Raw genomic sequence first — 26,375 nt, 5'->3', positions numbered from 1 at the left:
TCAGATGATATAATAAGAATCATTTATTTCCAACCTTTTTTTCATTTCTATCTCAATTAAGATTTATATTTTTGAATTTATTTTATTTTATTTCAATAATTCACCAATATAATTATACAATTCAATTCAATGGAATTATTTAAAATTGGAGATCTTCTATAATGTAGCACATTAGGGATTACTTATTTGTTTCGTCCCTAATTTAAATTGTTTTATGTAAATTTTTTTTTTTATAAAGTAAATAGTCCATTTTAATTTTTTTTATTCTAAATTTATAAATAAACAGTACTTATAAAAACTGGATTCTTTTTAATTGTCTTAGACAGCTAACCAGCTTGTCTCCCGGCGTACGTGGACCAAAATCTAGCGCCACGTGGCCCACGTCAACCCACTCTCTTTTTCTAACCGCTTTTTAACATTCTTTTGTTGCGTACGTGGACCATAATCTTCCGCCACGTCAGCCCACTCTCTCCGTCTAACCGCTATTCCCCGCCAAATTGGTACATACGTGGACCAGTCACAGCCAAGTCACCCCATTCTCTCTATAACCGCTATCGCCAACCGCTTCTCCCTTATATATATAAATATGCGATTGCGATTGCTTAATTACGCGTTTTGATTAAACTCTCTGATTCTTCTTTCTTTCCATACACAAACAACTAACAATGGCTTCCATGTCTGCCATAATCATCTTCCTATTATCATCAACCCTCTTTATAGCCTCTTCTTCTCAACTAGCTCGTTCCTTCGATTTCGAAGTCGGCGACGAAACAGGCTGGATCGTCCCTCTACAAAACGACACCAAATTCTACAACAATTGGGCATCCGAAAACAGATTCCTAGTCCACGATACTCTCCGTAAACTAATCTACTTACCCATTTCATTTTCACTTAACTAACTCTCATTGCTAACTCAATTTGTTTGTCTCATCAGGTTTCAGGTACAAGAAGGACTCTGTTATGGATGTAACTGAAAAAGAGTACAAGAACTGCAATTCCACCCGCCCCATTTCATTTTCCAACACCGGCAATACAGTTATCGAGCTTGGACATTCCGGCTTGTTTTATTTCATCAGCGGCGCTTCCGGCCACTGCCAACGTGGGCAGAAGATGATAGTGAAGGTAATGTCTGAACAGGATGATTCTCGAAACAAAGGCCATTCCTCGTCTGCTTCGTCCCTGTCTACCATTTTTCCTCTGTTCGTCATGTCTTGTTATGGAGGAGCCGCCATTCTTCAGATTGCTCTGTCTCATTACTTTCCAATTTCACAAGCTGCTCCATGATGATTATGAATGATGATGATGATTTTTCGTTTATTTAGTTTAGCCATTTCGATTATTTTCCCTAGATAGTTATTATTTAAGCTGTTTTACTCTGTTTTTTCATTATATATTCTTATTGTTATCATCATCATCATCATCATATCAGTACTATTATTATTATTTGAGAATCCCTTTCTTTTTTATAGTGACACCATTATCTAAAGACTAACTGAACCATCAAATTCAGAAAAAAGATGTAAAATAATACAAATTGTAAATAAATAGATCATAACAACAATGTTTCATTGCCTTAGCTGTGTGTTTGAATGTAATGATACATAAGACAGAAATAAGTTTATAACTGTGTGTTTCAATGGTGTCCAAATTAAAATTTAGTCTGTCTTTTCTCTTTTGCAACAACAATATACATCTCTCAAATTGTGATAAAGGGTATTCCAATCTCAAACCTGATCAATAATATTTAAAACTCTCTTGGGCCAACTATAATTCAGCATCTCGAGGGTGTCTTTCGTGACCATTTGCAGTCAAGAATCCTGAATAGGACGTTCTTCTCTTGCTCTTCAAACTTTTACCTCTCTTCTTTTGAGCTTTACGCCCTGAAATCATCACCCACATGACAGCAAAGAAACCCATGATGGAGAAAACCCAAAGGCATACAATCCAAAACCTAAAAGAGCTAAACGTTTGATTCTGATTTGTTACTGAAGAATCCTCCTCAGAGTCCTTTCTTCTCAGATTAGTTGAGGATCTAATCTTGTTCCTCAACTTTCCAAATTTTCTCCCTATCCTAGATTGGTTATTTTTTCCCTGTGAGTTGATGTCCATACATTTCCTTCTCACATGGTGCAAACGCAGACCTTCGTTCAGTGTTGTTCCACACTCTATGCTAAGCAAGTCTCTTTGCCGACTGCTCTCATCTGCATTCTGTATGGTCATTGGATCAGGAGGGTCAGGGAATTTTGACCAGCATTTGTTTACCAAATCAATATTCCTCCATTTTGCCTTATCAAAGCTCCAGTTTCCGACATTGAAATCCAAACCATAGTGAAAAACTCTATACTCCACACCAGGTTCTGGAACATAACCCGGGTATATCATTATCTCGTTGTTTATGCTATGCCGCAAATTTAACTGCACATAAATGCTTTCATTACAAAACAGATGTATGCACTGATACTAAAAGTAACGTTCATACAATTAAAATATACCTCTGCTGCACCAAAGGAGTAACCATACATCTCACTGATCCAACCAGATTCATATATATCTCCAGTAATGTTCTTGCCATAATGAGCTGTATCAGCTCTGACTTCCTCAGTTTTGTGCAGCCACATCATCGCAAACTTCCTAAGATCGTCTATGTGCATTATGATTACGCCACCCACTTTGTCACAAGCTTGAGGATTCCGTGTGTGGAGTCTTGCAAGCTCATTGTCACACCCAATAAGATAACTAAAATGGAAAAGGCATTTGTCACAACATAATATTCGTAAAGCAGGTGGGGAATGAAATAATTTAGGGCTTCTTTCTCCACACGTTCACTTCTATCAAGAAAGGAGGAATTTGAACAGGGTGGGACTATTTCGATCTGATAGGAGTCTAACATATATATTTTTTTTAATTGTCTACTTACTCGTAAGGGGTTGAAACTGGGTGGCCACGTGATGCCTTGAACTCCCATGGCGTGATTGTTCCTCGCATGATCATATCAGCATCCAAAATTACTATATATTCAGCATCAATTTTCACATGATTAAGCCAATGTAGAACAGCAGCAGGCTTGTTAATTGCAGGGTACCTAAAAAATCAGATCAGGATCTATAATAAGCTATTACCAATTAATATATATATTTTTTAATTTCGAAAGTAAGTAGGGAGAGTGTGATGAATAAATCACCAGTCGCCTGTTAAAGGATGTCGGCTCATGGATGGAACATAATGGGTGGGAGCCAGATCATGACCTTTGTAATTCTTCAAGTCCTCATCTGTACAGCTGAGAAGCCTTGTGATATTTCCAGGCTGTCCACTTAGATGGAAACTGTGAACAAGTCCTACAGTTTGCCAGTCGAAGTAAGTAGTGCACTCGGTGGAGAAAATGGTGTGTATTTTAGGATGTGTCTTCTCAGATTCTTCATCCACAACAGCTTCCTTAACTTTTTTGACCACCGGATCATTCATGTTTCTAAGGGTATCAGCAGTTGCAACTTTTGGTCCCGATAATTGAGCAAAAGTTTTACTCTTAATAAAACTCAAGTACTTTGACCACTTTGGCTTTTCGCAACCATGTGCTGCATGATGGATAAGAAGACCTTCATTCAGTGTATTCATACATTCTATATTCAGGTATAAGCCTCTCCTCTTATTTGAATCAAGTTCCATTGCTTTTATCTGCAACATCATATTTATCTGTAAAAAGAAAGAAAAAAATCTGCAATGGGGGCAAAATAATAAATCTCCAGTCACCTCTCTAGGATAAGGTGGCTCGGGGAATAGCCGATTACAGTCATAAACAATATTATCTTCGTGATGATATAGTTTGCTGAATGACCAATTCCCGACACTAAATGGTAGACCATAATGCATAAGAAGAGGCTCAATGCCTTGGCGTGGAATGTAACCAGGGTAAATCATCAAATTATCGTTGATCTTATGTCGAAGTCCTACCTGACAAAGCAAATTTCACAGTCAAACATAGAAAATTAATGCATGTGGAAAAGAAAAATGAAACTACGTACCTCTGCAGCACCAAATGAATATCCATACATTTCACTGATCCACCCTTTACCATAAATATCACCAGTTATGTTGGTTCCCCAATGATCTCTGTCTGCTCTTACTTCTTCCGTTTTAGAAAGCCACATTGGTGCTAAAGCTCTTAGATCATCTATATGCATGGCTAAAAGTCCACCAACTTTGTCACAAAGCTTTGGGTTCTTCGTGTGCAGTTCCGCAAGAATATTATCACACCCTACCAAGTACCTAATGAATAAGGTAATGAAACAGCTAAATACGAGTGTAAAGTTGGAATTGGAACTGATATGCACTAAACAAGTTAAGGTTGTTTAGTTATAGAAGGTAACAACAACAGAATGAAAAGGTTGCAAGTATCATCCTTGGACTTTTGGAAAACAGAAAAGGAAGTTATGAAAACGACATTCATCAGATAAATCCATTTCTTGATTTGGCAAAAAAAATACCACTTCTCTAATCAACCAAGAACAGTATATTAATAAACAATTACCCATAATAAGCTGCAAGAGGCCTCCCTTTCTCTGCACCCAATTCCCATGGGATTATAGGGCCTCGGATGATCATATCAGCATCAAGTATCAGAACCCAATCAACATTTTCTGCTTCTTTACTATGTTTAAGCCAGTGTACAACTCCAGCTGGTTTATTAATTGCAGGATACCTGCAGTCAATCCAATAATAACATGAGCTAATTTTTTTTTCCAGAGAAGGATTGAAGCAATTGGTCAAGATTCACATAAATCAATTGATCAGCAGGAAATCATGAGAAAATAATATTATAAAATTAGAAAAAATGATCAAAAGGGTAGGCAAAGAAAGACATTGGAATTTGATGGCGGGAATTGATGAGAAAGAAGGAGCTAGAGCCTAGAGTGGTGTTTACCAGTCGCCGGTTTTGGGGTGCCTGCTCATGGATGGGACCTCAAAAGTGGGTGCCAAGTCCATACCTTTGTAGTTCATCTTCTCCTCGTCTGTGCAGCTGAGAAGTCGGGTAATGGGTCCTGGGTGTCGGGACTTTCTGTAGCTGTGCATGAGTCCTACGGTCTGCCAGTCGAAGTAATTCTGACATTCTACGGAGAATAGGGTATGAATCCTCCATGGAGGTTGTTGAACAACAGTTGCTTGGCCGGGTGTAGAGACGATGATTAGGCAAAACAGAGGAAGAACGGCAGCCAAATTGGGAAGGATCCATGAATGAGGACCCATTGACTGACTGAAGATTAGCTAGCTTTCGCAGGACATGGAAAGAAAAGTGAGAAGAAGAAGAAGAAGATGATGATGGGTGATTAGATCTGATAGTTCAGAATGAATCAATGGAGTTGTTGAGGTGTAAGGTTTTGACTTTTTTTTGTATGTAATTTGGGTGTTCGAACAGCAGTGATATTCCTTCCTATTAGATGATAATGGCAACGAAATGCTAATAATTTAATTCCATCGCCTTCTTCTTCTTCTTCCTCTCTCTCTCTCCTCCGATTCCATTCAGACTATTTCTTCTTTTACTTACTTATTAGAATGTTCAACCTTTTAGGGCTTGTTTGAGTTTCCATCATTCATTTTAATTACTTTTTTATATTTAAAATAATAATACTCTTTTTCATAATCACCTGAATTACTTCAAAAATATAATTATTAAGATCTATCATTACGATGAATAAAGTGTAGATAAAAAAATTAAATGTTATTAAATACATACATAAATATAAAAAAAATCAGAAAATTATATATTTAAATTAATATTCCAATAAAATATTAAAAAATAGTTTTTAAGTAAATTAAAAAATTTATATATTCAAACCCAACTCCAACTCCGAGTTGGTTTCCGATAAATCTAGCATAATTTGAAATATTTTTTTATACATAATTTTATTTGAAGTGTACTCCTCTTGTACTTTTAACGTAATATTTTTATAATTAGTGTTGAAATAGTTTTAGAAAATTTATCTATTTTCAAACTATCTTATAACATTAAAGAGGTTCAGAGACTAAATTCAAACAAAAATAAATGGAATAATTTCATATTAACAAGATCATAGTTAAATGTACCTAAAAAAAATCATACCTATTACCAAACAAAACATTTTTTTTTTCAATTTGATGTGATTTAACAAGTTGGGACATAAAAGAACTTTAATTAAATTACATGGTGAAACATTTTTATTAATGACATAATAAAAAAACTTGGATTATTTTTGAATACAGATATATTGAACAAATTAATAACACTTGATGGCGGCTGCTAACTATAATAAAATAGATAAAATGAATAAAGTAGGTAGAAAACTAAGGAACATTAAGGGATAAATGAGAGGGCATATCCCACAAGAAGAACTCTTCTTCTGGGTCTGGATGATGATTGAATAAGTTATAATAATCCCATGCAGCAGATTCATGATCAACTACATCCACCCATTTTTCTTGATCATCAACTGTTGTGCTCATGATCTTATTGCCCGATGATTCCTCCACCAGTTGTTGTTGGTGAGGATGATCATCATCACGATGCATCGCAATTGATTGCTCTTCTTCGTGTGGTTGTGGTGGTGGTAGTGGTAGTGAAAGTGACGACGAAATGTTGGTATTTGATGATGAAAATTCGATTTCCTTTTGATCAGGACTAGGAGGATGATGATGTTCAATCTCCCTTAACTTTTTCTTTATTCGCGTATTCCAAATATTCTTGATTTCGTTATCTGTTCTTCCAGGGAAATGCGAAGCAATTTTGGACCATCTACATGCATATACATGAAATTAATTGATCAAAAACTATATATTTAGCTAAGTAAATAATATAACAAGAAAAAGATATGCATATTAGTACCTGTTACCAAGAAGGGCATGGAGTTTAATAATCTGGTTCTCCTCTGATTCGGATAAGTCTCCTCGTTTAAGATCGGGTCTCAAATAGTTAATCCATCTAAGTCTACAACTCTTTCCGCATCTTAACAATCCTAAATTAAATTATATGAATTAATAATAATACTACCATCTTTCAATTTAAAACATGAACTAATACCTGCAAGCTTTGGAACCATTCTCCAACAATGGATACCATTGGTAAGAATAAAATTGAGAAGCTTATGATCTTCATCAATAGTCCATGGACCTCTCTTCAAACCTACTTTCTCACAACAAGGTTTCCTGCCCATGATGATCTATCTATCTTTCTTTCTTTTGGAAAACAGAGAAATTATATGTAGGTCATGAATTGATTATCATCTTCATCATCGGCCAAGGGGATAGTTATGCCACTAATAAAAGGAATTAGCAAAGATTCTGTGACAGCAAAGACAACAATAATTTTATGGGTTTGGTATTATTAATTTATATTCATGTTTACAAGCTAAATGATTGAGTTCAGACTTTTAAATTATTTGCAAATTTTATATATAAAGCCAAACATGCATATACATGATCAATGATCATGATCAGTTGATGATTAATCTACCTACCTAATAATAATATATGTCTAATGTATTTCCCATTTAGTTCTTGTTTTTTTAAAGTTGAAAAAGTGAAAGGTGCATGGATGAAGCAATGAGAAGTAAACTATCGAGATTAAAGAATTTACATTCGATTCTTACTTAAAACACGGAAACATAATTTTTTTTCTTCTTTTCCACATCCCTTGAGAACCTCAAAAGCCATTATAGAGGACTTCAATAATTAGCAAGTCTCATTTTTAAGTTGTAACAGAATAATCAAACCGAGACCTAATTAAGGTCCTAAATCAAAATGGTTAATAAGTGAATGACTGAAATACCCCTCTGAAGAACAACAACAATGATTGTATTGGATTTTGTGAAAATATGTTTGCCGGCCGGCCTTATGTCGTGGCGACTTCAACCACCCAACTGCGGTGACGCCGGCACGTTCTACTTCTTCTACCATCACCAAAAACATCTGCATGCATACAAGAAAACAAAAAAGATATATAAACCCAACAAATCCGATCGATGTCTATTACAAATTAAGACAAATCCTGATTATTATTATACTGCCATGAAAGACAGGAAAGAACACACCTTTCCATGTAACAGTTTCTTCTTCATCATCATCTTTCTCATCGTCTTCTTCTCCGGCTTCTCCTTCTCCTCTTTGGGTTTCCTTTTCAGATTCAGAGGTAACCCATTCTTCAATTTTCCGTTTCCTTAATATATACCATACTATGAAAGATTGGAACTTTATTTTTAACCTCTATCTAAAACTGTCGTTTTCTACAGACAGATTTCATCAAGAACTAATCCAGTCTGCTACTATTACCAAACCCATCTCCGGCAGCATTCCGGTCATCTCTATTCGTGAAACAGTTGTATTCCCCGACCAAGTGCTGATTTTCCTAAACTACCCATCATCGTTACCACAAATTACGCAAGATTCCATCAATTGTATTTATTCTTCGCCCAACTATACCCAACCTAAGCTCAAGCTGTCGCCGATTACAGTAGACGAAGAACCATCCTACGGAAAAATCGTGCGGTGTCCTCCTCTGCCACGTGGCCTCAGCTTGTCATCAATCGCCGTAGGATTGTCCGATGTTGTTTCGTTCGTACACGTGTCGATGGAGTCCACCCATCGTTGGAACTTTCTAGCGTACGAAGCCTTGATAGACCGCGATAACACTACGGTGGTCTTCGTTAAGGGATTCAATCTACGGCAGGCAAGAGTTTACAATTCATCACGATTCGAATGCGTGTACGGTTGGGATTTCACGAGATCTAAGTTCTTGTTACGATCAGAAGTGATATCGATCGGTCAAGAGATCGTACGATGCAAAACCCCTTTAACCATTTTAAGTGGCGGCTCATTTGGAGGAAATGATGGTAACCCGATAAAGGTTTCGGTTCGAATGAAAGGGAAAGGCATTATCCGGTCAGTAGCTCGACCGGGTCATATTCGACTGATGACACCCGACCCGACGGGTCGGAAGGAACATCTTATGTGCGTTTGTACCATGTTAATGAATCAAGCCCGATTCATGAAAGAATGGGTGATGTATCATTCCCATATAGGGATTCAAAGATGGTTCATCTATGATAATAATAGCGATGATGACATTGAAAAAGTGATCGGGTCTTTGAACAATTCAATGAAATATAATATAACCCGACATCTTTGGCCATGGATCAAGACCCAAGAAGCCGGGTTTGCCCATTGTGCTATTCGGGCGAGGGATTCATGCGAATGGGTTGGGTTCATTGATGTAGATGAGTTCTTGCATCTTCCTTTAGGACAATCATTGCATGAAGTATTGACCAATCAATCTATGACCGACAACAACATAGGAGAATTGAGGATGTCATGTCATAGTTTTGGACCATCGGGAAGGAAGAAAGACCCGTCCGAGGGGGTGATTGCGGGTTATACTTGTCGAATGGCTCAGCCAGAGAGGCACAAGAGCATTGTGAGGGTTGATGCGGTTAACTCGAGCCTAATAAACTTGGTGCACCATTTTGATTTGAGGGAGGGTTTTAGGCATATAAATATGGATAGGAATGTAATGGTGGTTAATCATTATAAGTATCAAGTGTGGCGAGTATTTAAGGAAAAGTTTAGGAGGAGAGTAGCGACATACGTTACGGATTGGGAAGAAGACCAAAATGTCGGGTCCAAGGATCGTACACCAGGTCTCGGAACTAGGGCAATTGAACCGCTCGATTGGTCGAGCTGGTTTTGTGAGGTGAATGATACCAGATTGAAAAATCGAGTAATAAATAATTTTAGAGGAATTTTGCCGTGGCAAGAATGATAAGGAAAAATGAAAGTTAAAAATAATTAATAGTATTATTACTACAAACATACAACATATAAGAGAACAAAAGCAATGAAAAATAGGTAGAAAGACTAAATGTGATTTAAAGAAAATAATGAAAAAACTTTGTTGAGTTCATTTTTGTTTATTTGGCAATGATTTTTAATTTCTTTCATTCTTTTTTATGTCATCTGATTTTAATACAATTCCATGTTATTTGATAAGATGTGGTTATTATTTTATTATATTTATTTTTAACTCAAATTCAGTTTTACTAGTATTATGAAAATAAATAAATAAAATTGGTTAAAGACTTATTTATATTTTGTACGTTCAAAAGAATATAAAGAAAAAAATTTAAATTGAAATAAGATCATGCTATCTCCTTCAATTTAAAATAAAAAAATAAACTTATGAATACCAATTTTTAACATTTGAAAAAAGAAAAAAAAAATCTTATTAAAATATTAATTTATATGAAATAATATTATAAAATATATTTTAATTATGTTTATGATAACAAATTTAATAACATCTATTATTAACAATTAACAAGTGGACAAGTATAATAAACTATTCTAAAAACTCAGTTTATTTTGAAAAGAAATATCATATCAAACAAGCCCGGCCCATCTATTTTAAGGAAACAGCTGTCACAGGATTTGAATTTAAACCAAACCCTAAAAAATAAAACATTTCCAGAAATTCGACCGTTGCCTAGGAGCCGGGAGATTTGGATCAAATCATTACACAGTGTACAGTCTCCGCCGCCATCAATCTCGCCTCAATCAATCATCTCTCGCCAACAATGGTGCCTGAAGAGTCAAAGCAGCAGAGTCCCCAGATCCCTAAGCAACCGAACGTCGTCTCCAATGTTCACAAATCGCCCGGTTGTATTTTCAGCCCCGGATTTAGGTCAGCCGCTGCCATGGCCGGTTGGGATGAGGAGGCGCTTCTGTTCGCTAGTCTTGTTGTTGAAGACACTCCCGAAAGAAGCCTCAAGCAAAAGAAACGCGTTGATCTACAGCTCGTCGAGACTCCGCCCAGCAATTCTAAAAGGTAAGCGCACATAAATTTGTCTGATAATTTCCACCCTTTTTACATATTCAATTGGAATTTTTGGTGGTTCAGGAAGCGCAAAGTCCAGAGCATACCCATTCTCGACCTTGATGAAATCGAAACCTCGGCTGATAGTGAGAAGAAGAATGTGAAAATCAAAATCAGCTCGGATGATGAGAAGAAGAAGAAGAAGATAGACGAAGAATGTCCAAAATCCGCTCTTCCATGTATGGATCGACTAAGAGAAGAGCTTTCTTGCGCGGTAATAATGATTATCCTCGTATTGAAAAAGAAAAATGTCTTCATCTTGTTAATTCAACTTGTTATGTTCTTGACAGATTTGTTTAGAGATTTGCTTTGAACCCAGTAGTACTCCTTGTGGGCACAGGTAAACTCTCCAAACCAATGTGTACATGAGTAAAAATGGTCTATTATAGCCTGAAAATGCATAATAATGAAAAATATTGCAGCTTTTGCAAGAAATGCTTGAGATCTGCAGCAGACAAATGCGGGAAGAAATGCCCAAAGTGCAGGCAGCTAATCAGGTTGCAACCAATCTTGTGTTCGAGACAATTTTACATTATTATTATTGTTGGGTTTTCTGTATTGATTTGGATTTTGGGTTTTGGTTTGTTCTAGCAATGGGAGATCTTGTACAGTGAACACAGTCCTCTGGAACACGATACAACTTCTTTTCCCACAAGAAGTTGAATTGAGGAAGGCTGCCCTCCAAAATGTAGAACGCCAAAATCCTTCAAGACACAATAATAATAATCACAACAGTATGAATAGTATTGTGAATCGGACTGTGGAGAATGAACAATCCAGACGGAGAAGAGCAAGGGATGAAAGGAGGAGGATCGAGGACCAAGATGCTGCATTGGCCCTAAGGCTACAAAGACAGGATTTCATGGAGGCGTTTAGCAGCAGCAGAGACCAGAGGAGGAGAAGAACTTAGCTTAACACAGTAGTATTTGTTGAGTTCTCTCTTTTATGTCGGTTGTATCGTAAAATTAAACTACATTATAACAATCTTTGTTATGAAATATGAACTCCCCAAGAAAATGTTTCATTGAAAGTCAATTTGTGACCATCTTAACTCCAATCAAAACACATGAATATAAGAAAAGAGAAGAAGAAGAAGAAAACAAATCATATTACATTTAACCTTAACCAATCAAACAAGTTAACAACCCATGTATAGATTTCAGATATTTTCTTTTTCTGCTACAAATTAAGTACAATGAATGCTCCCTCAAAAATGCTTCCAAGTTCCATCATTACCGAGAGGTATTACTATTCACTAATCTTTCTCAGCAACATACAAGTTGAGGACTCATCTGACAGACGCCTTTCTTTATAAGAATCAAGCATAGTTGTTTGAGCTTTGAAGATATCAAACAAATAATATATAACAAAGAAAAGAAGCTGATCTAGTCTTGTGCGGCATCTCGTCCTTGCCTTTGTTATCTATCATCCACAAGAAAGAAAAACGTTGAATCCAATGAGACTATGTTTCTTTACTATTGACAGACAAACGGACAAGGAAGAAAAATCCAAAAAAGCTCTAAATCTGATAGCCAGCCACCAAACAAAACCAAAAATGTTTTAAATCGGTCAACAACAACAACACCACCAACTTAAGCTCCTTTCTTTAGTGTCTATGAGAATGTTTGCGGCTATTACTTCCATTTCTTCTTCGGACGATCCTGTAAACCAAGGAAATTAACCCGATAATTCCCATTGGGTAGAATGCTTTATACGGTTCTTGGCTTAATCCACTGATAAAAGTATAATAACCACCGATCATATAGGCAAAACTCAATCTTAACTCCCAACTAGGGAAGATTTTCGCCAACGGAAAGAAAAAGAAATTGAATTCAGGCTTTGAATCACAAACGGCGTGGAGGATCACTGCACTGCATAAAGCAGAATCCACAAACCTCGGAAAGGTTTGACCCATGCCCATTCTCTACAGCAAGAAACAACAAAAATTCTATGTAAATAACTTCTTTTTCTTAAACCAAAGATTAAATAATCATCCATATTATTTATTACCTGCCACCATGCCACTAGGGATGGGACAAACATCAGTAGTGCAAGAAGATGCAAGATAAGCAAGCCGTGTTGGTGGTGGAATATCTCCAATTGGGTTTCACTAAAGCTTTTAGAAGATTCTGGAGTGTTGCAACAACTATCATCAGAAAGGGAGCTTTCGTTGGAGGACGACGATTCCTCGGCCCGAGCATGAGAAGAAGAAGCAGTCAAGAAGCTGTCACACAAAATGGATTAATTCACTGTTCATGCCTTGCTTAAAAAAATGCAATTTCACCATCTACGCAAAGTCATCCCCATAATAATATACCTGGACAATGTCCTATGACAGCTCAGCGCATGATACACAAGCAAAACAAATAGTCCCAGTGCCGGATGAACAAAGCACACAAGGCTGATTGCAACAATTGCAGTAACTAGCAAGGGATTCAATATTGCAATCTTAACTGCCTGTTCCGTAGATCAAAACAAGAAAAAATAATTTATTTTAATGAAAAATTTATTACATCATGTAGCTTGAATTTGAGATTCTACAAAGAATACCTTTAATGATAAGAAGCTAGAAGAAAGATTGATAAACCAACTAAAAAATGCAAGACTAAAGCTTCTTTCCCATAGTTGAAAACTGCAAAAGACCATCTTGTTGTTAGTTGAATCATTATATTAGCCAATAAAAGATCCCACAAATAAGGATGTGATATTCCTTTATTTGGTAAGTCTCATGAAAGGAAACTAAACCAGATAAGAGGAAGTAATTAATCCAAACAAACTTGAGAAAGTAAACTAACCGTAATTTGATCCAAACATGTATTGATGCACCCACGTAGAAGATCCATCGGGAGATTAATACCAAACTAATCATGGCACCATTGGCAAACATATAGCAACTGGTTGATATGGAGACGAAGCTTAAAAATGGAGGGCAGGGACGATACATTATGAAAGAAAATATTTGAACGACCAAGAGAGGCAAAACAACAAGACTCGTAAATGGTAGTGGTATTCTCAAATTGGAATTAATAGCTGACAATATTGATGGTACAGACAAATTATGCTCCCAGGCATGTGCTTGCCGCATTAAGGCAAAAAATATTATAGCAATTGAAAACCCAACAATCTGCAAGAGAAGAAAAAGCAATTTAGATGTGTTAATAAACAGTAAGAACCAAAAAATGCATTTAACAGGGTTATAGCAGTTATATTACAATCAGAGATATGAAGTTATCCTTAGGCATGATTGTAGGACAATTGCCAAACCTTAAAATCTAAAGCACATTCTGAGCAGAAGTTGCTGAGGTGTGACCCTAAAATAATGTCAGCCCCATTTGTATACATTTCCACACACAAAAACAAAAATAAATTTATGTTATCGTCTCTGTCTACAATGAACCTATTTCAAACTTGTATTTTGTCACTATCTATTCCATTGAAGAAATGTCAAAGATAATCATCCAGAATATAGTGTAGTTTTTGTTAGTTCACTCGGCATACAAATTATTTGTTACATCATGATCTATATTATGGCGTAAACTTTTGTTTCATTTGGTATAGAGATTTTTTTTAATCATGATGAGATTATTTTTTATAAGATGTGAAACAAATTATTTTCTAAAATATTGATCTTTGGCAAACATCACAAACGAAGATTTCCTAGATCATGATCAACGTGAGAAAATGGTATACCAAAACAGCCCATTATACATCTCATTATGCAACTACACAAAAAGAACACAAAAGCTTGAGATTGAAATAGTTACCTCTGTGCCGTACAACAACAAAAATCTCCCCGCAGCAGCAGTGGAAGAAACAGATAGACTCACAATGTAAGAACAATGTGGATCAACCTGCAGCAACATTAAATCAACTTACTTATTGAAAATGAATTATACAAACTCTCAATGGAAATAAGCCATGTTGAACCTGTTATTATTGCATGCTAAGCGCTAAAAATACATACCAACAAGATAACGGAGGTTTTCTCAGGACCCCATGAGGAACCCCAAAGTGCTGATGAAGAATCTACCATAATGGTCTTTGAATAAAAGTTTGGGAATATGTGAAGACCAGATGTAACATCCCAGGCAAGTGCTACAGGTGGAAAGCAGCGCAATTTGCAAAGTTCTGACAAAATTTTGCATGATTCCAAATGATTAACCAAAGAGGACTCTTAAATTTGCAAAGATGCTGGAAGTTAAACATTGCAGAAACCAAAACTAAAAAATAGTTTCTTACTGCTATTCTCCACATTTCCAGAATTCTCAACAGTCAATACAGATCTTTTAATTCCACATCCTGTCGCTCTCAAAGATAACTTAGCTGGTAAAAGACCCACACCAATAGCCAGTGATAAGTTGATAGCAAGAGGATGATTCTCTTCCAATATTATGTTCTGCACAAGAATATTCAGGTAAATGAAGCAGTTAATTGATGTATAAGCAAACAAAAATTAGAGGCCACAATCTCACTTATAATGACAACTGACCTCAGCAGAATACGATGATGAAAACAACACCCAAGGGGATAACTCTGTCAACCCATCTTTTGGATTGAAGAACTGCCCAACTGCCATAGAAGCTGCAGGGGGAGGCCTGCCTGAAATAGTCTGTCGGAAAATCATAATATGTTCTTCTTTAACAACTTTAAGAATGAAAACGGAATTGGAAATTGAGGGGCATAAGGCAATGCCATACCGGACGAGGTGCGACTGAGATGGTCAAGAACCGAAAGCCATGCATGTCTTCAGGACTCAACCACAATACACCTGATGGAGGAGGTTGTTCAGTTTGACTACCTGGTTCAATCTGAGAAATAGCTCAGATCACATATGAAGCTACTAGACAAAATAAAGAGAAGGCAGCAACCACCTTATACCCAATCTCATGGGAAAAAACTTGCAAATGCAAAACTTGGTACCTGCTTCGGTGTTGGTCCTGAAGGAATTTGCATAATTTTTCTTGTTACTTCTAGAACTTTTTGACTGACTGGAAGGTCAGAACCTAATTTTCCTTTCTCAGGCCAAAGATGCAGCCTGATCCCCGTACATGGTTGAAGATTTGTAACAAGTAAGAAGTTGCTGCTCCCATTGGAACCCTAAGAATTTATTAAGTTTCAAGGTAAGCAGTGAAAAAAAATGACAGGTTGTAAATGCATGAAAATTTAGCACTACTTGTAAAAGCACCAAAATTTCTACTGTTGATACTTGGTCATGTTCAAGTTACAAGCTCATCACTAATCAAACTAAAATATCTTCTACATAATCAATTCTGATTTTGAGTATTGTCAATAACTGTCTTCAACCCAGACCATCTTCTTATACTTCACTCGCAGGCATGTGTGGGAAAACGGAAGAAACCAAAAAAGAACTTCGCCAAATAAGAAAGGCATGCTAACCTCCACAACAAAATAAGAACACTAACCAGTTCTCTGATATCCATCCAACGTCTTCTCCCATCCATTGCTAGAACAGTAACAGTAGCTGTCCGGATATATAGGTCGCGTTCTAGACCATCATCACCCCAATGAAGATTAGAAGGGCAAGGAGAAAGCTCATGCCCCTGAGTTCCTGAAGTATTACTTTTCAATTTGGCATCATTTTTTTACATAATTAGTAAGGAAAAGAAGGGTCTTGTAAGGGAGAAAAGATGTACCAGCAAGCTGTTTCCCATCTTCAACATGAAATTTCGACAGTGGACGAGTTAATGAATTCTTCAACAAATTTGAACTTTGTGGTACCCCACTTTGAAGCATTCTAGTGAATACAGTAAGTCTCTTCCTTGGATCAACTAATGGCTGATCAGTTTGTGGGTCCACCAGACTGAGCAATGTATGGGACACCTGAAAAGATAAAAGGACTCACAATTGCATGATGTGATTTAATAGATGTTCCAAACTAGGGGTTTGTTTGATGTTGAATTATTTGGATTTAATCCAAATAAATTATACTCACATCATCATTTCTTCCATCAAATCATCAACTAAAATACTAAAATATTTTTATTTATTCTTTATAACATTTTAAAAGATTAAATACTAAGGATATTTTAGTCATTGAACCCAAATAATCGACTTTTTGATCAAACAACTCTTTTCTCCAAAAAAACGGTTTATTCCAAAAACCCCCTACATCAAACAAACTAGGAGATCCACTTACTTGCACAACAAGTTGATTACACCACATGATAACCTGGTGTTCCATTGATAACCAGACATTCCTCATGCTGGAACTGCTTATCATAAAACCGTGACTGGGAGGAACAATACCGTCCAGGGACTCTAACTTGGTCCGCACCTAGATCATAAATAACAAAGTTAACATGCAACCAAAATTCTATCAAGGATGAACAGATTCACAAGACAATAATTGAAACTAAACATAAACATCAGGAAAAGAGAAAGCAGCCGATAAGCATCTTTAATCATCGCCTCGGTGTTCTCATCTCCTCGTTGACACAGATCAATAAACATAGACATATCAATGTGTCATAACTTATGTGTTAGGAATGTAAATGATAGGATGATGTTATAGCATTCTTGTAATTAAAGTATAACTGTAAATACTTGTACTCTAGCAGTGATTCACATATAAATCGAGTGAAAATGTTAGAGAAGGTAGTTGTTGAAGTTGAATCAATTGAAAGAAGCAGTTTCTGCTTTTTCCTGTCCCTCTGATTTTTCAACTTTTCGGCCAATTCACTCTTCAACCCAAACCACCCTTAATTCTCAATTTGGAATGTAACATTATGCATCAAGAACAGTTACAAGAAACTAATGAAAAATAAACATATTACCTGATGATCATGAATTCCACCAGAGATGGAGACAACAACGACATGAGAGAGAGGAGGATCCAATAGATGAAGTCCGCTTCTTGAAACATGAGACTCATATCCCTTTTGCCAAGCCCGATTCACATTATCATAATAGTGGTTCAAGGAAGGTTGCAATGCTATAGGGGGTGACCTGAATAAAGAGAGTATCACTATACAAGTCTAGATGAAAAGCCAAACTAAATTCACTAAGACAATCAATAATCATGAATCTCACTGGTGAGGGCTTGATAGAGTGACAATTGTTTCAACAGCTGACTTTCTCAAATGCGGGTGTATGGTTGCAGCTCTAGCAACAAACCCTCCCATTGAGTGACCCACCAATATAACACTCTTTGGAAGACTCCTAGAGAAAGAACCTCCCTGCTTTACTTGAGTTTCACGTGAATCGTTATATTGGTCAAGAATCTATGCATAAGAAAGTATCAGAGTTAATATTTGCATCTGCTCAATGTAAACATCGCGATATTTGAGCATATTGGACTATCAATACCTAACTATGCAAGAAATGCTAGTAAAACAATACCCTGTGAATAGCATAAACCACATATTCTGTATGTTCTTGCAGAATTTGACCATCCATTGCAGAATGTTCACCTTCAAGGTCCACAGCAAACCAATCTAGCATGGAAGTATACTGCCTTGGTAAAGAAAATCCAGCCGAGCTCATATCGTCAAGAGAGGCTTCTAGATAAAATGTACTGTCAAGTGGACCTCCTTGATACGCCCTATCAGATTCAGATGCTAATGACCTAACCTGTGATGACAGAAATCATATACATTTTGCAAATTAAAAAAGGGAAAGTTTATTATTATGAAGTTCATGATTGGATCTAATAAAAAGGAAGATGATTGTTTGCCTGCTTATAGCTCCCACCGTTTCCAGGAATGAAAAGAACAGGAACACCGCGAAGCTTCCTTACATGCTCACTAAAATCAATCTTCTTCCATCCTTCATGATATAAGTATAGTCCATACTTGGATGTTGAGATGGTTTCAGATGATGAGATAGGAATATACTGAGGATACATGTATGTCATCACACATCCATTTGAAATTGGTTTTAACAATCCGTAAAGAGCAGAAAGACCAATCCATATGAAAAGAATGACCAATATTGCAACTTTACATCTTGCTTTAAAATCTCCCATTGTCGTATTAATTCCTACTCCACATCGATTAGGCTACTCAAGAACTCTAGTGCAAAACAAGCAAAATGGAAAGAAGTTTCAGATCGACGAGTAATAAAGGAAATCTAGATCAACCTGATGGAAGATCTACTCGCGCCTTGAAGAAAACTATATGAATTTGTGCATGATTCGAAGTTAAGCTAGATTTGGTACTGTAAGTAATAGTGTATATAGAGAGAGAGTCTTATGTTTTACACTTTTACTTAAAAAAAATTGGGATCTGGACGAAGAAGAAAGAAGAAACAAGATGCTATTTTATTTATTTATTTAAGTAACATTTTTTTAATAAATTCAAATTAAATAAATAATATTTGAACTACCCGATAACGATAACCCGCGTAAACTCAAAACATTTATATATGAATCGAACCCGTAACCTTTTGAACTCTTAGGCGGATTCTTAACACTAGAAAACTCAAAATACTTATATATGAAAGCGGAATCTTATCACTAGATTATAAAGATAAGAATAAAAAAAAAAAAAAGTCTGAAAGATAATAAAGTAACAAGAAATGCAACTTTTTCCATATACAGTACAACAGGATAGATACAAAGCAGAATAAAAAAATGAAAAAATACGGCCATTTGGGCACAATGAAATTCGACACTCATTTTATCATATGTTACGATCATAAAAGACAATATTCATTAATTAATAATCTAGTATGATCATAGTACAAAAAGTTGCATTGATCTCCTGTTTAGTAGGAGAATTCATGGCCTCTAAGTGAAATGTACTTCTTAACCCAGATAGCAATATCTTCAGCACATGCTTGAGCTTGAGGGGTTTTAAGGAGCATATCGAGTGTAGCAAATTCGTGAACTGCGTCTTTATATTCTAGAACCGGTGCATCGACATTCACCTTCCTCAATTCTTCGGAGTATGCTATGGCTCTGTCTCGCATCCAGTCATGTTCGGCCACAATTGACAGTGTAGGTGGCATGAGCTTCAGAGCGGGTCCTCTGTCTGGTACAAGAGGATTGGCAGCTGGATGGTCAAGGCTAAATTCTTCTTCGGGTAGAAACAGTTTCCAAGCTAGTAAACACATGGTCTTGTCGTAGAAGTACGAATTTGCTAACTTTATCTCTGAATGAGTTTGAACACTTCCAATAAAGAATGGGTACATCAACACCTGAGCAACCACTTTTACTGGATCCAAATGCTTCCCTCCGTCAACTGATTTCCTAGCCACGTAATCAGCAATATTCGCACCACAGCTAACCCCAAGAAGAACGCACCTGCTTCACCAAAACTGTGTTACAGCTCTGCCAACTCACCAAAAACATAAATAAAAAAGGTGAAAAGTCCAAGAAATTATCTCAATTGGACAAGATCAGCAACAACAACCTTGAATCAGACATGGTATATTAAATGTCAACAGAGAAATAGAAATTCTGCTACCTCTCCGAGCAAATAGGTGTGCAAATAACCCGAGGATCAATAATTTCTAGGAATGGTAGCATGATGAAGCAATAATGTATCACACAAAAGAAGCAATCGCATGACCAAGATAAGCATCTGCTCATGACCTTTATTTGAGTAGTGTAAGATATAGAGATCTATCGTTTTGAGCAACAGGATTAAACGCATATTGCATCTCATCTGCAAATAGTCATTACTTCATGAATGAAGAATAAGTAATTTCCATAAGTTGCAAATACCATAAAGAGATGTTTATGATGCAACAATCAACAACTACTGCTCCATATTTCCTACAGCTTCTGTACATTGTAAAATCCAGTTCGATAGTTTAAGCATGATGAACAACAAGTTGTATCAAGGGAAATCAACGCAAGTGACTATCATGGCAGTCACAAAAGCAAAGAAGAAAGGTAAAAAAGTAACCTGGAGGGATCTCCATGGGCAGCCAACCAGGGTTCCACCATTGATGCCCCAAATGCATCAGCTACATGACGTTGAAAATCAGCCTTCTTCAGTTCTACTCCGCCACCACGCTGACTTCCCAAAGACTTGCTGCATTCCGCCAGATTAGCCTGTTTCGCCAGCCAATGCAACACCTTCAACCCATCTTCAAATGCAGCTGGATACCGATTCTCAGGAGCAAGTCTATAGCCAACTGCCAGAACAATAACATCGCACAACTTGGCAATCCTGCGACAGAAGAAATCATTCGCCACAGAATCACAGCTCCCACTGACAAACCCTCCGCCGTGGAATTGCAATATCACCGGCAGTTTACGGCAGTGAGAAACTGACGGAGCATATCCTCTATACACGCCGTTATCCGATTTCGTATTCGAATCATCAGCACCAATACCATAGCTATTCCTAATGCGAGCATCTCCAATTGCCATTCCATTACCAGGCGTCTGCGTACCGTAGCTGTTGCGACGGACGAGTGGTTGATTTGGATCCTTAAGAAGAGATCCGAGATCAGGCTCGGACTGTCTCATTGCAGACCTAGCCCTAACTGTTGCAGAATGCGACTTATGGTCCGAATCGGGCGAGATTAAACAGGTATCAGGAAGGAAGATACGAATGGAGAGAGAAGTGATGGAGTCGATGTGAATGTCCTTAGTTGCAACGCCATCTGTGAAGGATGGATTAGCGGTGGCGATTGATTCCTCAAGGCGAGAAGTAACACCGAAGGGATTATTATTGCTGTCGTCGTTAGGGCTCTGGATCCGATTCTGGAGACGATGCTTGAGAAGGAGTTTGAAGAAGACGCTGTAAAGCTTCACGGCAACGCTTGGCATTTTCGTAGTTCCTCCGGATTTATAATTTCAATGACAACCGACACACAATTAGACGGAGGTGATCTAACAATGGCGCTCTCTTTGTCTTTGTCTGATCTACTCTACATCCTTTGCGTGTTGTGATTTCTATCTATCTATGTATCTATACTTGTAGAGAATCAAATCCTTCTTCTCCTTCGTCCCTGTATAATCGTTTGAGTTGCAGACAGACAGACAGCAATTACTTGTTGAGATTTGCAGTAAAATTACAGAGAGATCACATCGAGAATTCTCTTACTGGTGAATCAAGTGCGGGAGATCTGTCTCAAACTCAGTGATGCTGCAATGGCTGAAAGGGATTCGGCGTATGGACATGGGGGAAAGGGAAGAAGAGCGGTGCAAATAAACAAACAGATATGCAACCCACCCAAGAATGTTTGGTTTATTCGTTACACAAACTTTTTCTTTTCTTTTTTATCCCACCGACTATAATTAATTGTTTTTTACATCACAATTTCTTTAAATTATAATATTTAGCATATCATTATAATATTTAAAATCATATATATATTAAATTATTAATATCATAAAGGAAATAGTTCATCTTGATATTAAGTTTAATTATTTTTAAAAGGATTCTTGTAACATATGATGCAAAAAAAAAAAAAAAATGTACTATTATGTTAAAATTAGATATTTAATCTTGATGACAAGTTTAATTATTTTAAAAGGATTCTTGTAACATATGATGAAAAAAAATGTAATATTATGTTAAAAAGTATTTTTTTTTATGTAAGTATTAAAACATACAATTGAGAAACTTTAGTGTCAAATATTATTATTTATTTTTCATAAAACATTAATAACACATGCAAGAAAAAATTATTTTTTTAAAAATAAATAATTTTAAAAGAGTTATAGGGAAATTGCTGTAATGTCTCACTTGCTATCTCATAGGAGAGAAGAGAATGGTGAGAGAAAAAAAATTAAATATTAAAATAAAATGTCATATATATAATTTTTTAGGGTTTAAAATTTAGAATTTAAGATTTAGAATTTAAGATTTTATAATTTTTTATTTGTCTAATTTATCAAAATTATGTTGTTTTGATAAATGAGACAGCAGATCCTCACTCGAGTTATGGAATTCGGATCACCTGTCCCAAGATAATTGTCCCAAGATAATGTCCCACTTGCTGTCTCATAGGAGAGAGAAGAGAGTGGAGAAAAGAATGAAAAAATTGAATATTAAAATAAAATATCATATATATAAATTTTTAGGGTTTAGGATTTAAAATTTAGGACTTATTTTATATATATAATTTTTTATTTGTCTAATTTATTAAAATTATGTTGTTTTGATAAATGAGACAATAAGGGACAACATATCCTCACCCTAAGGTATGGGAGATGAATAACAGACAATAGAGTAGATAATATATTAGTTGAAAAAATGAAAAAGTATAAGATAAAAAAAATAATAAAACCATCACTCGTTCTCTCTTTCAAATTCAAATTCAAATTCACTCCTTCAATTGTTTCTCTAGTTTTATATTAAGAGAGTTAAATAAGCTATTGTACTATATTTTAAACCCTTCCTAATTTATAACTTTTATTTTAAGAAACTAATGAACATTTAATTTAAGTGAGTTAGCTGTTGGCTTCCTCAAATAAAAATAATAATAAAGTATAACTTAGAATAGATTAAAGCTTATAATTAATTGGAGTTAAAATGCCATAACTTGAAATTATTTTGATTTAAGAGAGGCATTTGTCATTTAATAGGAACCAGCATATAACTGACAAAATAGGTGAGATTGAAATCCACATTTTCACCCACAAAAGTTTAAGTAACAACCAAGGGATAGATAGAAACAATAATAGAAGAACAAAATCGTATCTATCTTAACCAATACAACCAGGAACATCAAATACATGTGTATAGTATACTAAACCGAAACCAATAATACAGTAATGAGAGTACCTTCAAAATTATGCCCTTCAATTTTGTTCAGCTTGTTAGCGAGCCCTTGTCAAACTCGCTTTCTTTTTACTCTCCCAAGCCTGAGCTGGATACGGGCAGCTTCGAATCCTGCATGCCAGCAATATCTTTACTTGTCATTGTAGGAGAAACCCAAAAGGCAGCACAATTCATCATCATATATATATATATATATATAGTTCTCACAGTTATGGTATGAAATAAAATAAAATAAAACAAGATCAAGGCCATGGAGATTCTACTCTAGCAAGATGGCATTGATGAGTTAGTTTTCCCGGGTTTGTTGCTGGCAGCTTTCATTGCTGCTATCTCCTCTAGCCTTTTCCAAATAGCTTCCCTTTTCAACTTAGTCTCTCCCACTTTTGCTTCATCTTCTTGAAATTTGAGCAAGCACTCTTCAAACAGTTCTGGATCAATATCAGAGAAAATCTTACGGACATTAAGTGTCAGGCTTTGTACAGCTTGATTCCAATGATTTCTCTCCAAGGCTGGGAAGATGATTGGTAATATGACCTTGCGGTTTTGTCTGATTAGGTTTTTGATGCGATCGTTGTTCCATAAGAGCAAAGCTCTTTCAGCCACCTGCAGGTATGGTTTATATTAACAACTATAAGTCTATAGCATACAGCCTGTGTACATGACACGTTGAAAAAAGAACCAACCTGGAAATGTGAACTACTCAAGCAACCAGAAATTTGGTGAAATAAGGGCACCATACAGCGCTGGAGCTCTGGAGGTTGCGTTGCTTCTAAGACCTCCTCCAGCTCGCCCAAAAACATCACCTCCTTTGAACTGTTGGTTATTGGCCAATACTTCAATAAGCCCTTTATGACAGTATCAGCAAGCTTACAGTCCTTTTCTACAAACTGGTTAATGCAATAAGATAACTGTTGGTGGTACATTGTCACACATTTCGGCTTATGAAGTGGAATCAGTGCCCTGACAAGAAAGATTACGTGCTCCTCTTTCAATGGCAAAGCAAACCCATTGATTATACTTCCCAGTATTTCCAAAAGCTCAGCAATTCCGTTGTGTTTCTCAGTTTCGAAAATAAAACGATAAAATATGTTGGTTATTGATTTTCTAATGAATGGCCTGTGCACCATAAATTTTCCATATATGCGATGCAGAACAGTTTTCAAGTACTCTCTTTCTCTCGGATCCTCTGAATCAAACAGATCTAACAACCTTGAAACAAAGGATTGATCAATGTACTGTTTGGCTAACTTTGCATCTGTCTCGGGTGATGTCACAAATCTCATAAGGAATTCGTAAACCATTTGCAAGTGAGACCATGATGGGTCCATTGAAGGTTCTTCCTCTTCCAAATCAAAGCCTTCTAGAACCCTGTTCTCGCGAGGTTGAGGAGTCACTGTTCTGAACAAATTGGCAGATACCATCTTAGTCATTTCTTGAACAACAGTTTCATTGAATTTCCCATTTGCAGACGTGACATAGTCGATAAGATCTACCAATGTCTGTCGCTTGACATCCTTCTCTTTCAGATTCTTTGACGGATCAGTGAAATCAAACACAACACAACACAACTTCATCTTTTTAATTAACAAGCTTTGCTTCTCAGAATTTGGAACATCTTTAAAATCCGGCAGTGATTCATATGAAGCAAGTAACATATTCTCATTTAACTTTGAATTTAAAGCTTGTGGAAGCTTATTGACACAACTGTGTCCTGAAGAAGATGCCATTGAATTGCTCCCATTGCGACTTTCTGTTGTCTTAGCTAGCTTCTTTGGCAGCCTATTCAATAACTGCTTGAGCATCCTTCAGGCATCAGTCACTCCTTCCACCAATTTCAAGTCAGTGCTACCAATCCATTGAAAACCTATCTATCAAGAAAATAAGCTTCTTATTCTTATCTAAATGAATCAATCTCCTCATCATCATCTGGGAAACAGATAAACTAATTGCTGATCCAACTTATGACATGATATCCTTTATTGAGGAAAGAATAGCAATATCAAACAACAATTAAGAGAAATCAATATCACAAACTCCCAACCCTAGATTGCTAGCTCTAATCAAAATCTAATGCTGCCGCCATTACACAAATATAAGAAATGTTATAAAGTCACCTTCGTTTTTCTTCTGGAAGTATGAGAAATATCCAAAAGAATTCAGAAAACTGGATCGTCATAAGATACAAGATCTGGATATGATGTAGAAACAATAATGAAAATCAGTCAAATCCAAATCAGAAATCGAACAACAATATCAAAATACTAGTTTATAGGAAGAAAGAGAAAGACAAGTGCCTGGTTAAAGCTTACCTAGAAGCTTAAACTTTCCTCTGAAATATGCAGAAAGAAGGAAAGAAAGGAAGAAATGGATTTGCAGAGAGAGGGAAATTTATAATGTTATATATATAATGAATATTTTAAACTAACTAATATATTTTATTTTATTTTACTCTTTTCTTCTGTTTAAATATTTTATGTAATTATAAAAAAATAAAAAATTAGAAATTTAAACTTTGTATTGATATTTTAAAGCTATTAATTATTCATATAAATATATAAATATAAGAAAAATTATAAAATTAACGAAAAAATCAGTGAAAATAAGTCCACGAATGAACTTGGCATGACATGGGGATAGGAGAGAGAAATTTTTATGTTCCGAAACGCTTATTTTGAGTAGTAAATTTATAAGATAAATAAATACTTGTAATATAAATATATATATTCAAATATTAAATAAAAATAATTAATTTGTACTATATTTTATATTTTAAATAGTTAATA

General features: G+C 36.0%; 7 protein-coding genes across 8 annotated transcripts; 2 read left to right on the top strand and 5 right to left on the bottom strand.

Annotated features, from left to right (window-relative positions):
- The first annotated feature begins 665 nt into the window (after positions 1 to 665).
- Positions 666 to 1,284, top strand: LOC124916175 (mavicyanin-like). The gene is made up of 2 exons (XM_047456904.1): positions 666 to 858; positions 935 to 1,284. Exons 1-2 carry the CDS (start codon positions 666 to 668, stop codon positions 1,282 to 1,284), a joined length of 543 nt encoding a protein of 180 aa, XP_047312860.1.
- Positions 1,285 to 1,520: 236 nt separating this feature from the next.
- LOC124914467 (peptidyl serine alpha-galactosyltransferase) lies at positions 1,521 to 5,512 on the bottom strand. Its single transcript, XM_047455023.1, has 8 exons — positions 4,919 to 5,512; positions 4,526 to 4,696; positions 4,020 to 4,263; positions 3,748 to 3,948; positions 3,182 to 3,672; positions 2,918 to 3,082; positions 2,493 to 2,736; positions 1,521 to 2,415 (listed from the first exon to the last, which is right to left on the bottom strand). Exons 1-8 carry the CDS (start codon positions 5,239 to 5,241, stop codon positions 1,765 to 1,767), a joined length of 2,490 nt encoding a protein of 829 aa, XP_047310979.1. The 5' UTR covers positions 5,242 to 5,512; the 3' UTR covers positions 1,521 to 1,764.
- A 792-nt stretch (positions 5,513 to 6,304) lies between these two features.
- LOC124913781 (transcription factor MYB20-like) lies at positions 6,305 to 7,553 on the bottom strand. The gene is made up of 3 exons (XM_047454197.1): positions 7,049 to 7,553; positions 6,854 to 6,983; positions 6,305 to 6,763 (listed from the first exon to the last, which is right to left on the bottom strand). Exons 1-3 carry the CDS (start codon positions 7,179 to 7,181, stop codon positions 6,316 to 6,318), a joined length of 711 nt encoding a protein of 236 aa, XP_047310153.1. The 5' UTR covers positions 7,182 to 7,553; the 3' UTR covers positions 6,305 to 6,315.
- Positions 7,554 to 8,034: 481 nt separating this feature from the next.
- Positions 8,035 to 11,921, top strand: LOC124916174 (glycosyltransferase family 92 protein RCOM_0530710). Its single transcript, XM_047456903.1, is given in 8 exon segments — positions 8,035 to 8,155; positions 8,256 to 9,771; positions 10,341 to 10,347; positions 10,506 to 10,861; positions 10,916 to 11,105; positions 11,182 to 11,231; positions 11,314 to 11,388; positions 11,483 to 11,921. Coding segments are annotated over 8 exon segments (2,634 nt in total). The 3' UTR covers positions 11,802 to 11,921.
- Positions 11,922 to 12,237: 316 nt separating this feature from the next.
- On the bottom strand, positions 12,238 to 19,109 carry LOC124913780. Its single transcript, XM_047454196.1, has 18 exons — positions 18,585 to 19,109; positions 18,251 to 18,481; positions 17,942 to 18,132; positions 17,686 to 17,857; positions 17,049 to 17,186; positions 16,546 to 16,732; positions 16,315 to 16,460; positions 15,812 to 15,988; positions 15,589 to 15,699; positions 15,381 to 15,500; positions 15,131 to 15,287; positions 14,856 to 15,019; positions 14,656 to 14,742; positions 13,687 to 14,015; positions 13,442 to 13,523; positions 13,209 to 13,348; positions 12,902 to 13,115; positions 12,238 to 12,815 (listed from the first exon to the last, which is right to left on the bottom strand). Exons 1-18 carry the CDS (start codon positions 18,873 to 18,875, stop codon positions 12,498 to 12,500), a joined length of 3,255 nt encoding a protein of 1,084 aa, XP_047310152.1. The 5' UTR covers positions 18,876 to 19,109; the 3' UTR covers positions 12,238 to 12,497.
- A 293-nt stretch (positions 19,110 to 19,402) lies between these two features.
- Positions 19,403 to 22,028, bottom strand: LOC124915285 (probable carboxylesterase 11). Its single transcript, XM_047455977.1, has 2 exons — positions 20,761 to 22,028; positions 19,403 to 20,153 (listed from the first exon to the last, which is right to left on the bottom strand). Exons 1-2 carry the CDS (start codon positions 21,630 to 21,632, stop codon positions 19,616 to 19,618), a joined length of 1,410 nt encoding a protein of 469 aa, XP_047311933.1. The 5' UTR covers positions 21,633 to 22,028; the 3' UTR covers positions 19,403 to 19,615.
- A 1,636-nt stretch (positions 22,029 to 23,664) lies between these two features.
- On the bottom strand, positions 23,665 to 25,960 carry LOC124913634 (serine/threonine protein phosphatase 2A 57 kDa regulatory subunit B' theta isoform-like). Of its 2 annotated transcripts, XM_047454041.1 has the most exons (5): positions 25,902 to 25,920; positions 25,707 to 25,780; positions 24,276 to 25,460; positions 23,856 to 24,195; positions 23,665 to 23,703 (listed from the first exon to the last, which is right to left on the bottom strand). In XM_047454041.1, exons 3-4 carry the CDS (start codon positions 25,392 to 25,394, stop codon positions 23,857 to 23,859), a joined length of 1,458 nt encoding a protein of 485 aa, XP_047309997.1. In that variant the 5' UTR covers positions 25,395 to 25,460; positions 25,707 to 25,780; positions 25,902 to 25,920; the 3' UTR covers positions 23,665 to 23,703; position 23,856. The 2 variants fall into 2 exon arrangements, with proteins under 2 accessions (XP_047309997.1, XP_047309996.1); XM_047454040.1 differs by having other exon boundaries at positions 24,276 to 25,780; positions 25,902 to 25,960.
- Between the last annotated feature and the right edge of the window lie 415 nt (positions 25,961 to 26,375).

Source organism: Impatiens glandulifera, chromosome 9 (genome assembly GCF_907164915.1).
Source record: "Impatiens glandulifera chromosome 9, dImpGla2.1, whole genome shotgun sequence".
Taxonomy (NCBI): Eukaryota; Viridiplantae; Streptophyta; class Magnoliopsida; order Ericales; family Balsaminaceae; genus Impatiens; species Impatiens glandulifera.
This window is presented reverse-complemented; position numbering and strand designations above follow the sequence as displayed.

What these genes read in the sequence shown, in the direction of transcription:
- LOC124916175 (XM_047456904.1), top strand. Translation starts at nt 666, where the DNA reads ATGGCTTCCATGTCTGCCATAATCATCTTCCTATTATCATCAACCCTC. An exon ending in CCTAGTCCACGATACTCTCC is followed by an intron (nt 859 to 934) that starts GTAAACTAATCT and finishes TTGTCTCATCAG; the next exon opens with GTTTCAGGTACAAGAAGGAC.
- LOC124914467 (XM_047455023.1), bottom strand. Translation starts at nt 5,241, where the DNA reads ATGGGTCCTCATTCATGGATCCTTCCCAATTTGGCTGCCGTTCTTCCT. An exon ending in CACCCCAAAACCGGCGACTG is followed by an intron (nt 4,697 to 4,918) that starts GTAAACACCACT and finishes GATTGACTGCAG; the next exon opens with GTATCCTGCAATTAATAAAC. An exon ending in ATTCATTTGGTGCTGCAGAG is followed by an intron (nt 3,949 to 4,019) that starts GTACGTAGTTTC and finishes TTGCTTTGTCAG; the next exon opens with GTAGGACTTCGACATAAGAT.
- LOC124913781 (XM_047454197.1), bottom strand. Translation starts at nt 7,181, where the DNA reads ATGGGCAGGAAACCTTGTTGTGAGAAAGTAGGTTTGAAGAGAGGTCCA. An exon ending in AATGGTTCCAAAGCTTGCAG is followed by an intron (nt 6,984 to 7,048) that starts GTATTAGTTCAT and finishes AATTTAATTTAG; the next exon opens with GATTGTTAAGATGCGGAAAG. An exon ending in CATGCCCTTCTTGGTAACAG is followed by an intron (nt 6,764 to 6,853) that starts GTACTAATATGC and finishes ATATGCATGTAG; the next exon opens with ATGGTCCAAAATTGCTTCGC.
- LOC124913780 (XM_047454196.1), bottom strand. Translation starts at nt 18,875, where the DNA reads ATGGGAGATTTTAAAGCAAGATGTAAAGTTGCAATATTGGTCATTCTT. An exon ending in GGATGGATATCAGAGAACTG is followed by an intron (nt 15,989 to 16,314) that starts GTTAGTGTTCTT and finishes ATAAATTCTTAG; the next exon opens with GGTTCCAATGGGAGCAGCAA. An exon ending in CATCATCGTATTCTGCTGAG is followed by an intron (nt 15,288 to 15,380) that starts GTCAGTTGTCAT and finishes ATTCTTGTGCAG; the next exon opens with AACATAATATTGGAAGAGAA.
- LOC124915285 (XM_047455977.1), bottom strand. Translation starts at nt 21,632, where the DNA reads ATGCCAAGCGTTGCCGTGAAGCTTTACAGCGTCTTCTTCAAACTCCTT. An exon ending in GCCCATGGAGATCCCTCCAG is followed by an intron (nt 20,154 to 20,760) that starts GTTACTTTTTTA and finishes TTGGTGAAGCAG; the next exon opens with GTGCGTTCTTCTTGGGGTTA.
- LOC124913634 (XM_047454040.1), bottom strand. Translation starts at nt 25,394, where the DNA reads ATGCTCAAGCAGTTATTGAATAGGCTGCCAAAGAAGCTAGCTAAGACA. An exon ending in TGAGTAGTTCACATTTCCAG is followed by an intron (nt 24,196 to 24,275) that starts GTTGGTTCTTTT and finishes CCATACCTGCAG; the next exon opens with GTGGCTGAAAGAGCTTTGCT.